This window comes from Bacillus rossius, chromosome 15 (genome assembly GCF_032445375.1).
Source record: "Bacillus rossius redtenbacheri isolate Brsri chromosome 15, Brsri_v3, whole genome shotgun sequence".
NCBI lineage: Eukaryota > Metazoa > Arthropoda > Insecta > Phasmatodea > Bacillidae > Bacillus > Bacillus rossius.
In genome coordinates, this window is record NC_086342.1 from 16386007 (window position 1) to 16403096 (window position 17090).

Consider the following 17090-nt stretch of genomic DNA (forward strand, 5'->3'; position numbering starts at 1 on the left):
TGTATGTAAATTTAATTATTTTTAATCAGTCAGTGCTTATAGTCACTGCCTATCAGAGACTGCTTAAGCTCAGCCAAAGTAAATGTGCCTGCGATAAGGAAACAACCGAGTGGCCAATCAGAAGCGGATGTATAATTTCTTAAATTAAGGCTGGAATGGGTTCGGGATCAAATCTTTTTTTTAAGTGCAACGTCTTAACTTTCGCTAGACAGCTCTTGGTAGAAGTAATTTCTTGAATGGAACGGAAATCGCAAGAAACGGACATGTGTAACCACGGTTCTGCCATCTGTGGCGGATTCCGTGAATCAAAGTTAACAAGAACAAAGGTTAACTTTAAAGTATTAACGGTTTAATGGTTTTTAACAAGATTGGCAGTGTTTTTATCAAAATTCCTTGTCGAAAATCAGGTCCAAATCCGGGGTTTAGTATTTTTTAAAGGTTTTTTTTTTCTTCGCTATTATCGGAGCCGTTTCATCGTGTTGTTTAAATTTTCGCTCTGCATATCGAATGATTCGATAGTCGATGTAGCTGCTCCGGCAACGAATTCTAGCGGCGGGTGCGGAAACTAGGTGTGACTGCATACAGAAATGTAGAAACGTAGTTGCAACATTAGAACACGTGAATTTGCTCGTTGCCGAGAGGTTAGATGTTACACATCTCTGGCGAGTATCTACTGAAAGACTCGCTCACATTATTATTATTTTTTTTTATTTCAAAGAGCTTTTATGTTATCCAGTGGCAGTTGCGGTCGAAAAAGTGAGAGGACTGAAGTCCCATGAGGCCGCTTCCCCTGGGATCCACCGCATGTTAATTACTGTCCTGAGTGCGCAACAGTGCTGCAGCGAGTGGCCGGTTGCGCAAGATGGCTGACGCGAACGTGTCAAGTGGAACGATACATTACAAGGTGCAATACAATGCAGTTTTGGCACTGAATAAGTGTTTTGTTTTTGGGTGGCAAAGCTGTGAGTAGTCTGAAAAGCGAATTGAATATATCAATGCACCAGGGCCGTAGGAACCGGGGGGGACAGGGGGGACGTGTCCCCCTGAACTTTTTGGGTGGTGGGGACTGTCCCCCCCCCCAACTTTCTAGACTGTGATATTTTTATTTTATAATATTATTCTGCCCAACTTTATTTGTAATTTCTTCACTCATCAAATTTTATCTTAAGGAAACAATACTAATTTTAACATCGATGTATCCAATGGTTAGATAGAAAAACTGCTTAAAAAGTGCTATTTTGAACTTTTAAAATCAAAATTTTCCGGTGGAGGACCCGCGGACCCCCCGTCTTAGTAAGAGGGGAATGGGTTTTCATGGCATCAAAATCATTATTTGTCCCCCCCCCCCCCCCCCCCCAACTTTATGAACACAGCTACGCCAATGCAATGCACCGTTATAAATTACAGTAAGTTTACGGACTGCTCAACGAATAATTCACGTGACGTTAAAGAAGAGTTCTTCGTAGTTTCAGATGACTCAGTCTTCGTAGCAACAACGCCGGGTTCTGTTTTTCGTTATAAACACACACTTGAAAGAAATAATGGTTCTTTTTTGTAAGTAGTCTTAACCCGTTTTTGAATGTTTAGCTAATAGTAAAGTGAAGAAGTGAACTTAGTACCCGTAAATCTATGACGATAGCGATAAATTTACATGGATCAATGGATAATTTGTATCCAGCGTTCTTCGTAAATTTAAAATGAAATATTTGTAACAAAAATGTCTTTGCCACTATGTGAAAACCACTCGTTGGTGGTAAAGTGGTAAGGATAGTTGCCTATATAACTTATTTATTATATAACGCTGGACAAAAGAGTACACGTTACTGGAGTGTCATTCTGTAGCAATTGATTGAAATCAACGTACATGTATCCTATTTGTAATATAAAATTTTGAAATTGTACACAAATTGTATTTTCCCAAGCAGTTACGTATTCCAAGTTCGATTCCCGGCCAACTCAAGAGTTTTTTTTCAGACTCGCATTGACTAACCGTGAAGGGAAATATGTCCAAGCAGGCTGGGCTCTTTCCATCGGCCATCCTCTCTACAATAATCGCTTAAATAGTTTTGAAATGACACTTTTTTTCAAATTCATTCTCCGTTACACATGCAAACATCAAATGGTTTTAAAACATAGCGATGACATCGAATTTTCAAATTTAATGATAGTACTAAGTAAATTAGTTTTGGCTGGTGAAGTTATACTCTACATACAGAGAAAAAAATAATAAACTCTGTTTTTTTTTTGCCCCATCAGCTGACAAAACTATTAATATGGACGGTTGTAAGTGCCAACATGAAATGTACTGTTCTATAACTTGAGGTTTCGAGCACCAACTCCAAAATTTCCCTTCTCTTATTCCCCTCTTTATTTATCATCCTACTATGAGGCGCCTGTGTGCTTATCGGCTTTTCTTCCTCCCCCTCCAAGCTTTACCAATTAGCATAATCGATCTACAATCTTGCTGAGTGCATTTAGCAGTTAATGACCTTCGCAACATAACAACTTGGTTACCGTCAAACCAATTAAATTTTTATTGACGTATCTTCACGTAACTTACGTTCAGTCCTTAAGAGATTCGAATGTATGTTGTGTGAGCGCATGTTTTTTTTTAGTACACGAGACTAACTTACTCCCCCTCCACTTTTCCGTAAACGTACACTGTTAGAAATTACAGTAAATTTACGGATTTTCAACAAAGAATTTAACTCAAATAAACGATGTGTTGTTCTTAATTTCCAATAACTGAATCTTAATAGAAACTACGCTGAATTTTGACTTTCAAGTCGTATGTTTCGTTCTAAACAAAGGTAAACATACACGTGGACAAACGAAGAGTGTTAATATTGTAGAATTAATAGGTTTTTAAATGTTTTGTTAATATACGAAGAATATTCTTTCGTATTGATGTTCCAAATAAGTGAACTCATTGTCCGTCAATTTACTAAGATCCCTGGATAATTTGTAAACAGCATTTTTCGTAAACTGAAAGTACAAATTTTTAACCTACGCCCGGAAAAGCTAGTAAAAAATCGTAATAAAACTCAATCTTTATCATGGCCGTGGATTTACTTTCAGTTTTGATGTTATGATAAATTGGCCTGTAAGTTATATGCCTTGCCGTTGTGACCCGAATGTTGTTAGACGATACTTTGAACGAAATAAATATATTTACAGATTATACTAATTATTTCATTAAATAAAATAATGTACTCTGTTTTCCGAACAACCAGTCCAGCCAATCATTTACCTCATTTATACGTAGAAATTATGGAAGAATATTCTTCTGTCGAGCTTAAAATTTTTTTTATAAAGAGTCTGTCAGAAATGTGGACTCGGTTGTGGGGTATGATACAGGTACTGAAACCTCAAGTTGTTTTATTATTTTCGAATTCCAAGACACATCAAAAAGTGCCAAATTCGGAATACATTTTTAGGCCGGATAAAAATCTGACTGGACTCGAAATTTACCTATGGTTTTGTGGATAGTTGATCCTCCAGTTTGCTACTTTACCTCATGTTTAACTTATCACGGCTGTTTTTTTACTTGAAACAACTGCAAGCCATGATTATAGAGCGGAAAAATTCGCGGATTCTTTTCGCGAAATCATAGACGTTTACCTTTTTGCTGCTTCCGTGTTTGGGCCACAGTTTGTCTGAAGGGCTCTGAGCCAGTGAAAGACCCTAAACATAACAAGCACCAAATCAAAAGCACCCCCGTTAACGGGTGTCACGAGACAGTAGCCAATGAGCAGGTGTAATCTGCCCGAGTACACAGAGGATCATGGAGTCTCTCCTAGAGATCATTGAAACCGCGAATTGTTTCCAGCCCCATACGATCACAAGAATTCAGAACAGTTACTACATTTTTTCTCGAACGTTTTGATTCCATTCCACGAAGTTGAACCCAAACACACGATTAGCCTACCTAGGAGAATGATCTGAGCATTAAGTGATTTTTCCACCCTGCGAGAATAGTTTCTCGAGAGCGAAGAGTTTTAGCCAAAATAATACCACTGCACTGAGAAAAAAAAATGTCACCTTAAATTTACGAAAAACTCTGGTTAGAAATTATTCAGGGATATTCACATATTTATCGTTATCTTCGTATATTTACGGGTAAAACTTTCACTTACTTTGAACATGGACCTACAAGAATAATTTTAGTATATAAGTGCAATTAAAAAGACTGGTTAAGACTCCTTGCAAAAACACTTATTTTTTCTAAGTGTGCCTTTACCCTGCTTAAACCGAAAAAATATAAAGAATGCGTGTAACTCAGTACATGTCATAGAAGTGAAACTTCTCTGGCAATTCATGCCTCGATTCGCAAGTATATAGTAAGGGGTAAAACCGCAGAGTTAAAAAAACAGAGAAATAAGACAATTGTCTAAATAAAAATGAATTAACAAAATTATTATTCACTTCAAAATAACTGCTGAGGATATTAATAAGTATTGATCAAACAATATTGATTAATTAACCATGTATTTTACTGAATGTTTTAATACTCTCACCGTAAATAAAATTTGTTTAGAAAATGTCAAAGCTAGGATTGAGGATAATAAATTAGTTTTTAATTTAATTTTATACTATGTATAGATTAGATGTGATCGAGCATTCTAATAGGCTGATTTTGTAGTTCTGCAAATATCACCTTATCACTGAGTTATAGTGCAACAGATTCTGCCAATAAGCCATACTGCAATTCATTCATATGCACTGATAATTTTCCGCCGTCGAATGAATGAACAATGAGAAACATGCCCGCCACTCCGAGACGCGAAAACTAAACGGCACGGACCTACCACACGGTAATTCTTTAAAGTATAACCATATTGTCACAAAGTTAAAATAAAAAATAATTAATATTTCATGCACGGGATTGTTTAAACGTTTTTAACTAGCATATTCTCATTTGTACTTAACATATTTACACTCTCGTGGGTTCATAATTATAATATTTTGTGTGATATAGTTAATCAAAAAATAATTCGTGACAAATAACACAGATCTACAACCCAAATTTTGATTTGATAAAAGTGGCTAATCTATATGTTTTTGGGTGTGCTGAAACCGGAAATGATGTCCGTTTTTCTCAAACACGAACAGTTTTTTTTTTTTCATACAAAGCCATACAACATAATAGCAGGTGTGTAGCATACCTATATGTATATAATAGACATGGAAAATGTAGTGTTTGGTTTGTTCTCCCTTGAACGTTTGGTAATATGTTAAACAATAAATACAATAACATAATAAAATAACGTAAAAATACAATACAAATACAATATACTAAAATAAACCATAAGTAATTAATTCTGATATCACTCACCCTCAGCAGGTGTTGTAGGCATGAAGCTCCAATCACAACCTGTACAGACAGGAACTGCGATAAAAGGACACAATCGGCTGACAGGTTTTAGTTTTTTCCATGTTGAACAAAACCAAATATCTAAGTCCATACTTGATCAGAGTGACAAAGTACACAATCATTTCACTAAAAAAAAGTTCTCTTTTTCCTTGGAAAGTTCTGCGTGTGCGCCTCCGTGTATAGGACGCTTCAGATGATTCACGATGTAGCATCCAACAATAAGTCCGCTAGCATGTTCACGTTCCACCTACCTTGTTACCTACGTTCCATCTCCTTGATGTCTTGGTGGAACCGTTCGCCTTGTTCTTCACTGACGTTCCCCAAGTTTTCCGTAAAATAGTTCACATGTGAACCTTTAGACTCATCCTGCAACCTTGTTGTTCAAACGCATGCAACATGCGTTCCACGAAACTTCTGTGGTTCGTATCCTTCACGTTACCAAGGAACTTCTCTACAACCTCTTTGAAACAATTCCAGGCTTCCTTCTCCTTCTCATCCATGGTCAGAACAAATTGTGCATCTGCGAAAAGTTCTCCGATATATGGACCTACAAAGATCCCTTCTTTCAACTTGGCGTCACTTAAACCGGGAAAAACGGAGCATAAGTACTTGAAAACATGCACCTGCTTGATTGAGAGACTTTACGAATTGTTTCATCAACCCGAGCTTTATGCGCAGAGGACGTAGCAGGATTTTGTCAGAAAGAACCAAACTGTCTCCAATGAAATTTTTTTTCCGCCTGAAAACGGATAATATCTTAATGGCCAGTCTTTTCATTTTATTTCCAGTGGTAATTTTCTGTCACGGCTATCCCATAAGCACAAAGCAAACAAGGAAACATTGTGTACCCAGATTGTTGACCTAACAGCACGGTGATTACTTTCAAGTCTCAACAGATCAACCACTTATGCTCATTATAATGAATTCTGTCGAGAAGTAATGCGAAAATTGTCGTATGTTTTTTTTAAATGTACCAAATGGCCAACTGGCACTGAGGTATATATATTGCCATTGTGTAATAAAACGTACGAAGAATTTCGTTTACCTATTTGAGGTGAATTCATCTTTGGATAGTCCGTAAATTTACTGTAATTTATAACATTGTATAAAAATAATTTTAAAATTTTGTTTATTACGATTATACCACAAATGCATTTATAAGCGGAGATAGCAAAAATAAAACCTTGCGTTGGCCGGGAATCGAACCCGGATCAACTGCTTGGAAGGCAACTATGCTCACCATTACACCACCAACGCACGATGGACAATAACAAATATTACTTTTTGTTTCAGGTTTATATACACTCAAAAGAGATAACAGTTATCGATAATTTGCGTAACATTGAAAATATAAATACATGGTTGTAGGTATCTTGGATTTGGAATTTCCCCAACGTAATTATTTGAACGTAGCACGTTGTAAATGTTTCGCTATTGTTTTTTTCCTTTACAAAATTGCAAACTATTTTTTGGAATCTCATAAATAGTTTACTTGAAAATTAAGATTTGCTTAAGTTAGTTTAGCGCCTTGATAATTTCTCTGGGAAGTTATATTTAAAAAAATTGTATGACATTATCTAAAACATTTATGTTAATATTTACCCAGGTTTACAATTATGCACTGAGGTAAGTCTTCGCACAAAAAAATAGGTCCAATTTTTCTAAACCATCAATAAGCACGGAAGAACTAACCCATTACAAAAAACTAAAAACTAAAAAAAAAAAAAAAAAAAAATCAGCTTTTGCATGAGTGATTTTTGCTGGACATGTAGATTCTACATATTTACACGTTAGAAAATGATGTGTTATTATTAATGCCAAAAAAATTTCAAGCAATAATATTTTGAATTTAAGTAAGAACTATCGCAGGGACCGTGGACAGAAATGTGCTCTCAGGATGACACGTGTCTCAGCACTTGAATGCAATTTCAATAATATTTTTTTATGGCGAATATGTTGAATAACATTAAAATCTCACTTTTTTTTTTTCGATATCTACTCACTAAAACAACAGTTTAGTCACATATCAGTATGTTCCCATTAATATATAAACAAGTTCAATGTCACTGCAACATTAACAAAACTATTCTATTTATCATCATTACTGGAAAAAAAAAAATATGTAATTTATTTGTAAGTGAACCCTTATACTACGAATCCTTAATGTATTGACTCGATAACAATGTAGTCTTCGTTGTTTCTCAACATTTTGGTGGAGTCATACCCACCGTATACAGCGCAAGGAGGATTAAAACTAATGTCGGAAAATATTATTATTTTTTTTACATTTTTTGAGGCCTGCAAAGTTAATAAGCTTTTCCCTTGCAAGTGTAATAGTCTCGTTATTATTGCTGCATTTCCCAGAACACGTAACGAGAGAAAGGTAGAGGAAATAGGTCACAGTCCACAGATAACAATGCACGAGTACAGTCGCAAGTCAGCAGCGTGCGAAAAAAAATTTTTTTGCAACGTTGGTAGCGCTTGTTCCTGGAAGCTGTTGGCGATCGAGCAGCTGTTTCGAACTGCCATTACGTCAATTGCACAACAGCGTCGACTGTGCCTCCACAAAGAAATTTCTAGTATGCAAAGCTTCAGGGAATGCTAACAACACTCTGAACAGTACTTTAACCTATTTGGTATTTCATATCAACATTTTATTTTTTTCCTCATTCAAATAAATGAAATGAACTCCCATAACGTCGGATCTGTGTAGATAAGACGGGTTCTTAGGACGTAACTATACTAGTTTCCACCCGGGGCAAGAACTCATCTTGGCGTCCCTTTCTTTCTTTTCTTTTTCTTCAAACCAACAAAGCCAAAACCTTCCCCGACAACACCTCATATTAATTCCACTATTCCAAATATTTTTTTTTGGAATGATAAATAAACAGATTTGTTTGGGATAATTTCATTTTTAATACATCGCAAGTGGGACAGTGTTCGGAATATGCCATTTTTAAAAGTATTTGAATATATACATGTGTGTATCTTTCAATACAAATAATTCAGTTCATCTGCCCTGCAAAAAAATTTTTTTTGTGTGTTCTAACACTACGATATTAAAGAAAATATCAATAATAAAAAAACTTTGCCAGTCTATCCCCCCCCCCCCCAATTCGGCACCCAGAGGCACAAGTTTTGTCTGTCTCCTTTAGTTACGCCCCTACGGATGCGGAAAGTGGAGGGGAATAATACGCGCCATCCTTTATCATAAAAGGGGGGAAAATTGAGGGAGAGGGGGGGGGGGTAGTGTTCCTAGTGCCACTTTCTCCTTTTCTGACACCCCTAAAACAACCCTCCATCCTAGTGGCAACCCGTTTCCCTTCGTTCGCGGGCAGAGGTAAAGCCTATTTCACCTTCAAAGGTTGCGTTCAAAGGATTTCGCGCCAGAGCAGAGCGCATGCACCAAGATATCGGTCGCTATGGACATTCAGTGCCTTGCGTGGTACCTACCGTGGGAAGCAAAATAAAAAGAAAGGTTTATGGGAGGGAGGGGGGAATGGGATGTTGCTGGTCTTGGCGCAAACGCATGTCTGTAAACGTGGACGGGAAAAGGGACCCGAGTGGGGGAAGGGAGAAGATAGAGAAGATAATTGTAAGGTAAGAATAAGAGGGGGGGCTGCAAGATTTAAGACTCCATTCACGAACACGCCCGAGTCAGTGTTTTTTTTTTTTTTTTTGAGGGGAAGAGACGGATGTTAGAAAGGGGTTTGGTGGAAAAAGGTAAAAAAAAGGGGGGGGGGGGTGAATCTGAACGAAATGACTCGTCGACAAAAGCGTCGAGAGAGGGGGGGGGGGAAGACCCCTCCTTCATCACGTAATGCGTGCGCGTAGACTTTGAGAAAACCGTTCCCTGTTTTCCAAGCCTCTGCGCTCTTCACCAACGGACTTCTCTCAGAAGAGAAGTTCCCACTGAGAAGTCCCCCACCACCCCTTTTTTATTTCCCCTCCTGGCGTCTACGGCACCCTCGGAGATCGGGCATGTAGCCTGCTAGGGGGGCAGGGGGGGAGGGAGATATACTAAACAGGGTCCGAGCCGCTGCCTGCGTTTGTAAATGGAACAAGAAATATTCACGTAAAATTGCAGATATCTATAAATTTGTAAATTTACATGTAAACAACTGCATCACTACAAAAATAGTGTTCGCAGTAACTCTGAGTTCGGATTCTTACCCAGGAATTAATTTCTTGTTTTTTACCAGTACCTCTAATATTTAAAAGTTATTTGTAAACCGTTCAGTGACTAGCTTTCAAGTATTAACTGCACACATTAATAATCACAATAAAACAAAATAAGGCCAAACTTTTGAATATTCTATTTTTTCCATGGTTTAATGAATATTCAATTAATATATAGCTACAATTATGCAACAATTTTCGTAAGAAATACTCAGTATTATCTCGAAAGACTTAGTTAATACATGCAAAAATAACTATAGCCATTTTTGTACAAAGTTACGTTATCTTTCTTGTAGTATTAAAAGTTACTTCTTGGCAACTGGTTTCCACAGGAATATTTGTAAAAGAACAGAATTTTTTTTCTGTATGGCGTCAGTGTGTGCCACGCGAACAAGTCTACCTTCATGGACCGTGGCTTTTGACCGGAAATCGTTCGAACGACAAACAGTAGAACAGTCATCTTGCCGATAGTTATTTAACTGAAAACCCGAATATTTACATATATGGGGATATGTCTTAAGGCTAGGTCTCTCACTCCATGCTATTTTGTTTTTATTTTATCGTCATTACTTTTATTCAAGAGCTATGTATTTATAAAATTTTGACCCATACCTCCCTTACATTTGAAGTTCTGCCACAAATATTTTTAACAGATATTCACTTATTGTAATGGAACTCGCTCGGAACTCTGCCTCCTCCTTACCATAACACACACACACACACCCCCTCCCGCGGAGGCCGGTTTCGCTGCTTATGTACCTGAGACGCCCTTTCTCTAACCGACGAGAACGGCTGTGACACTAGTCACGTCATCCCGGGCCGACCCGACGCCCGAAAAGTCCAGAAAAGCGGCGATCATTCGCGCCACTCCGCGCGGCGGGCCAGCGGAATTCTCAAGGCCGCTCAGCGATACATGAAAGCGCCGAGGAAGGACGATGCGTGGTGAGCGGAGGAGGTGAGCGGGTAGCGACGACCCTTGTAATCCCGGGCCAGGCGCGAGTGGTGGTATGCGTTACGTCAGCGGACGGCACGTGACACGGCGCGTGACGCCAGTGGTCGTGCAGGACCACCAGCCAGCTCCGAACCCTGGCATCGCGGTCTGGTCTCTCGCGTACGTAACAATATGCTTACCCCTAACTATGATCAATAATCATATCTCACATACGAGTAGATGTATTGGGGGCAGGGGCGTAGCCAGGTTTTTTTTTAGGGGTTCAACCCCCCCCCCCCCTTAGCACCAAATCATTAATTAATTTCTTATTCATCACTCAAACAAATTTCATATTAAAATTAATACAATTTTTACCATTACAATATTTAAATTTAAGTACCGAAAACTGCTAAAATAGCACTATTTTACACCTTAAAATCCAATTTTCCCGGGGGAGGACCCCCGGACCTCCCGCTGTAAAATGGGGGGGGGGGGGCGTGCTTCTTAACACCCCTCATACACAAATCCTGGCTACGCCACTGATTGGGGGACAGGGTTGGGAAACGGTAGGGTATATGACAGCTTTGTGAGCGTTATGCAGGATGATACTGTATGTGAAACGAGTCAGGACGCTGCTGTCTGAACAAGCAACTGGTCCGAGCAGAACCTAATGGATTAAAGAGAAGAAAAAAAATTGGTTGGCGGGAGGGGGGGGGGAGAGAGAGGGCGAAACTTGTCTTTCCCTCCTCTTCGCCTTTCCATCCCGTGTGGATGTTACTGTCGCCGCCGGGTCGTAAACGCCGAACCCAAACTACGGTACTTTCCAAGGCGGGATGGTGGTCGAAACAGTTAAAAAAGAAAAAAGAAAGAAAAAAGCGGCGGAGGTGCCCGAAAATAGAACCCTGGAAGTAGTTCTGTCGTTGAGGTCACGTGTGACGGAAATAGCGTCTCGCTGCGCACCGCGAATAAGGAACACGTCCAGGCAGCAGGAGTCGGCGGGCTGTGTGTATACGAAACCGTTTTAAGGGGGTGCCTCCCATTTCAGGTCAAGATTTTATATCTACAGTAATCATAGATAAACATGTAGACTTTTTCAATTGTTTAACTTTCACGAAATGAAATATATATATATATATATATATATATATATATATATATACAGCGAATACTTTTTGAATATTTAGTTGCCATAGTTACATTTTTGACGTTTTTGGGTTGTAAAAATAACGAGAATTTAATTTATTGCAGAACTGAAACTTTTTTAGGTTTAACTGCAATACCACTGGCTAATTAAAGAAATGGTTTGAATTTCTTTCAGAAAATATTAATTAATTTTACCTGGCGTTTCAAAATTCTCAAATTTGTTACGATTTTGACAGCCAAGAAACATGAAATGAGTTTTTGTGATATAAATGCAAACCATATCATGAAGTAGCCAGTGGAATTGCAGTTAAACTTACAAAGTTTTAGTTCTGCAACAAATTTAATTCTCCTTATTTGTACAACCCAAAAACGTTCAAAAAAAAAAGTAACTTTGGCAGCTAATTATGCAAAAAATATGCGCTGTGTATATTTTTCATTTCGTGAAAGTTAAACAAAAGAAAAAGTCTACATGTTGATCAGTGATTAAAAAATATATAAAATCATGACCTGAAATGGGAGGCACCTCCTTAAGGTGTAGGTTTCACACGCCACGTTGACATTTTCATTTTCTTGCCAACACTATTGGTTAACGGAAATATTTTGTAAATCTAACACTAGATTTCTCTTGCATTAGTTACTCTGTCACAAATATTCTCAACAGATATTTACTAAGTGTGATAGAATTGCTGTAAAAATTCGCGCAAGTGATAAAATGTTATGAAAAAAGCTTGCACGACATATCAGTTGAAAATAATTGTGACACAATTAATGCACGAGAGGTATAGTGTTACATTTACAGAAGCAGCCCTTAATGACTAGAAAATAAGAAACCTGGGATGTAAGACCCCACACAGAATAAAAATTTTTTGCTCTTAAAAAAATAAATAAATAATTTGGAAATCAGTTGCCAAGAAATATTTTGAAACACTACAAGAAAGATATCGTATCTTGGTGCAAAACATGGCTGTGGTTATTTTTGTATATATTTGTCGAGATAATGCTGAGTATTTCTTACAAAAATTGGCGCATAATTTTATGTTTTTATTGATATTTCATTCAAGCATAAATTTATAAACAGGAAAAGATGATCAAATATTAAATAATTTAACTATATATTGTTTTTATCATGCTTATCTATGTGTGCAGTTAACTCTGGAAAGCTATTCAAGGGAACTGTTTACAAATAAATTTATTGGCGGTACTGACATAAATTCCCGGGTAAGAAACCGAACCCAGTATTAGTGCGAACAAAATGTTGTTGTTTTCATGAAAACGTGAATATTTCTGTTCCATTTACAACAAAAAAATCCCTTTCACACAGCCTACAGACGTAGGTATATTTCGAAGTATATATTTCTTCTGGAAATATTTTGGAAACTTCTATTAACTCCTGAAACATTTTGAGAACTTAATGTAGCCTACATAACATCCTATATGTTCGTCAATATTCAAAAAAGTTCGATTTAACATTTTCTCATATTCCATGCAGCGAAAATATTTTGAATGTTTTTAACTCAATGCATCTACAAGTGAACGTCATATAATTTCATATTATGCCTACTATGGTATTTATGAAATTATTTTTGATCTTCAAAAGATATTTTTCATTTCTTGCACTAATATGTGGTCGTATAAAATTTTTTTGGACAAAAGTTTAAGGTAATATTAACATTTTTTTAAAAAATAAATTAAATTTGATAATAAAGAAATTTATTTATTTTTATTACAACCCCTGTTTTAATGGTAATAGTTCGTTTCATCAAAAATTGTTTCAGCCAAATGTTTTGGATAAAGTTTAGGAGTTCTACAAAAAAAATTATTACGGATTTGATAAAATATGTATATAAACTTTGAGTTGACGACGGTTTTCGGGTCTGTGGATCATGAAACGAAAAACTATGTAAAAAAATTTCCTGAAGTCGCACCATGGTAACCAAGGGCGTCGCCAGCCGATGGCCTAGGAGGGTGGTGGTGGTGGAGGGGGGGGGGGGGGCAAGTTGTGGGAAATGGATGTATTTTTTCTCATTTGGCTACTTTTTTTTTTAATCTCTAGGGCTCTACGGGGGGCAACTGCCCCCCCCCCCCCCTACTCCCCCCCCCCCGGCGACGCCCTTGATGGTAACGGCAACAATAATTAGTATTTTTTCGAAATCTACCTATAAAAGAAATTTACAGTGCACGTTTGACGGTTGGCTTCACCCTTTTCTCGCCGGTATTTCGTAACGTTTCGTTGGACGTGTGTGGCATAGCTTGTCTCGCACCTGGCACCCACTTCATCTCGGCCTCGCTGCCTGCGGTAATCACGCCCGGCCGTCTGCGGCGGACGGGATGTCCGCTTGGCCGACAACGGCCTTCCCGGCCCCGGGATAAGGGCGTATCTGCGAGGATCGCCGTCCTGCGAGGGGCCTCGAGCCGTCGAGGGCCCCCTTCCCCCCTCCCGGCTACCGCTGACACACACACACACCGCGCCGCCTCGAGCCGTCGAGGGCCCCCTTCCCCCCTCCCGGCTACCGCTGACACACACACACACACACACGCCCTCTGCGCAGAGCTTCACGAGAAACAACACGCGCGGTTTTTGGTTGGAAACTGCCCGACATGTCACAGGTGTCTGTCGATGGAAAAAAGCATTATTTAATAACACGCCGAGGACGGATCGGTATAGTTCCGCTTCCGTGCACAGAGAAAAAGGTTTGTTTGAATCAAACAAATATCTGTTTATATATGGCGGAACAAATATTTACTTGGTGGAACAAATTATTTTGTTAGTTTAACCAAACTCGGTAAGTAACAAAATGTTACACCTAACCGAATATACATTTGAGTTGACAAAATCATTTTGTTGGGTCAACAGAATCTTTCCTACTACAAAATATTTGTTTGAATTAACAAAATATATTTATTTCGCCATATATAAACAAATATTTTGTTGAGGCAAACAAAACTTTCTCTCATTGTGCTCCGTTATGAAACTGTGTTTATTAGGTGAGTGAGAATTGCTGGAACTCGGATTTTCAGAATAATCTTCAGACGTGAAACACCCGGTGCAGATTCTTCAAAGCACTCAGGGGACTTGCATTACTCCTATGCCTTAGTTTCTCCGCCACGTAATGTTATTATGGCCACCGCTCGAGTCTCGTAGGTGTCCTATGCGCGACGAGAAGACTGCGCGCCAGTTCATTGGTGATACCAGCAAGCGTCGCACTTATCATCCCGCGCTGTTCATTTGTTATGCTTTCTTTTTTTATTGATGCAAATTTGAGACCGAGGTTTCTTGGCCCGTGTGTTAATTTTTTTTGCCAGTGAAGAGATCACCAACGTTTCGGTCTGCATTGCAGGCGCCATCATCAGGACGAGTCTCCTACTGACAGTCTTGGAAACTGTCGCCCCGACGACGGCGACTGCAGAGTCGACCAAAACCTCGGTGAACACATCGTGTTCGACGCGGCTGAAACCCGGGATAGTCCACAGCTCACAGGGATGGAAGCCACACCCACAAAACCGAACAGTTCCGAAGTTTACCTAAGTAAAAGGCCAGGTTCGGTCAGTGTAATAAATAATAGTTCTTTATTTTTTTCCGGTAGATTAGGTTAGGTTCTTAAATTGATTCATTAAATGGGGAATATTGATTTAATTTATTGTAAATACGCTAAACAGGTCCTTAAAATCAAACCAAAAGCCAGAATGAAGCTTCCGAATGAAATAATACAAGTTCACCATTACCGTGAAACAGAGCTTACCAAAGAAATTTCTGAAATTCAACTTGAAATCCAGTTACTACTCATCATCAAAAATTTCAATAGTATTTACCAATCAATATCAAATCTTGTAATGAAGAAATCAATGAAATGCAAAGACAATTAAAAACAAAACTTTCCACACTTCTAGTTTCAACAGACCGAAATGCACACCCAACCAAAAAAAAAAAAAACTGTCATAAATGGATCTAGTAAAACTCTTTCAGAAACGCGAAAAATCTGTTTTAGAAAAAGGGGTTGATTTCAGTATTGCTCATCACAGAATCCCTGGTTTAGAACTAGCTTCTTCTGTAGAAACTTCCAGTAAACTGGACAGGAGTTCCGGTGGACTGTACGGACCGCTATTACATCAGCCAGGTGCCCAAAAAAACAAATATTTCCTCTGACGAGCTCAAAGCCACCAGAACACTGAAAGAAGATTCTGACATCGTCATCCGTCCCGCTGACAAAGGCCGGGACACAGTCATACCAGACTGAACGAACTCTGATGATAAAAGAACCAACTTGATTACTTCAGACAATCATTACATCTGAACAAAGAAATATCCCACTAGTTTTAGAAAACTATTGTGTTTGTTTCGTCTTTTCGTTTTGTCGGTTTTTTTTTTTCATGTTTCAACAGTTGTGCTGAATTTTTTTGGGTTCAATATTTTTGTACTGTCATCATTTGTGGTTTTTTTTTTTTTTTTCGTTCTCTTCTGTTTTTGGAAAACTATTGTGTTTGTTTCGTCTTTTCGTTTTGTCATGTTTTTGTCTCGTTTCAACTGTTGTGCTGAATTTTTTTGGGTTCAATATTTTTGTGCTGTCATCATTTGTGGGGGTTTTTTCGTTCTGTTAATCCAATTTTGTTTTTGTTTTTTCTTTGTTTGTTGACCATATTCCTGTTATGAAATATTATGTGGTGTTTATATCCCGTTGACAACAGCAATTTTTTGCTTAATTTGTGTTTTTGTCTTTTGTGTTTTTTGTAGTTTTCTTCTACAGACATACATGTGCTTAGCAATGGCGTATGTCCAAAAGCTTACATCAAGTCATGCACTCCCATTGCACAAATCTTTCAAAGATAATATCCAACTTCCAGCCTAGACCGCAAAGTGCACTAGCCTCTGAAAAATCACCCGAGATAGCCACATACCAGACAAAACCAGGAGCGTCCTAACACCTCACAGCCGTAAGCCACCTCACATTTACGGAACACAAAATAAAAACAACAATGTGGCGTATATCCAAGAAATGTTATTAAATAGGTTATGTTAGCTTATCGAAACTAAAATCAAAGGTTGTGTAAATTAGGTTAGCGTTATTGTTTACTTACGAGCGCTCGGAAAACTTCGGAGAACTTCGGGAAATGTTTGATTGTGGCTCTCATCCCTATGAACTATGGTCTTCCCCCCAAATCCTGAAGCCAATAGTCCTCAGACAATGGTCGAGAAAGCCTGCGACGATCCTTATCCTGGAATCACATTAACGCGACGGCGGTGATGTGAAATTTTCTAACCAATCACGTTCGACACATATATGACGCTAAAAAACAACCAAAAAAAAAACGGACGCTACAGTCTTCCCGATTAAAAAATATTTTCTATTTCAATCGCGTCACTGGCGCAGCGTTACTGAAATGCATATCAGAATTAATTTTTTTTTGTATTCGAAACATTGTTTAAGCCTATTATTGTAATTTTATTTTTAACGTTTTGTTTACTAA

General features: G+C 38.3%; 1 protein-coding gene and 1 non-coding gene across 2 annotated transcripts in view; both read right to left on the bottom strand.

Annotated features, from left to right (window-relative positions):
• Positions 1 to 17090, bottom strand: part of LOC134539642 (DNA repair protein XRCC1-like) — a gene marked incomplete at its 5' end in the record, with an annotated part of 198069 nt that overhangs the window by 155404 nt on the left and 25575 nt on the right. The window contains one exon of the mRNA XM_063381829.1: positions 5336 to 5374. Coding sequence (XP_063237899.1) covers positions 5336 to 5374 — 39 coding nt within the window. The remainder of the gene's footprint in view (positions 1 to 5335; positions 5375 to 17090) is intronic.
• Trnag-ucc (transfer RNA glycine (anticodon UCC)) lies at positions 6560 to 6631 on the bottom strand. The gene has a single exon. It is a non-coding gene; the product is annotated as a tRNA-Gly (tRNA).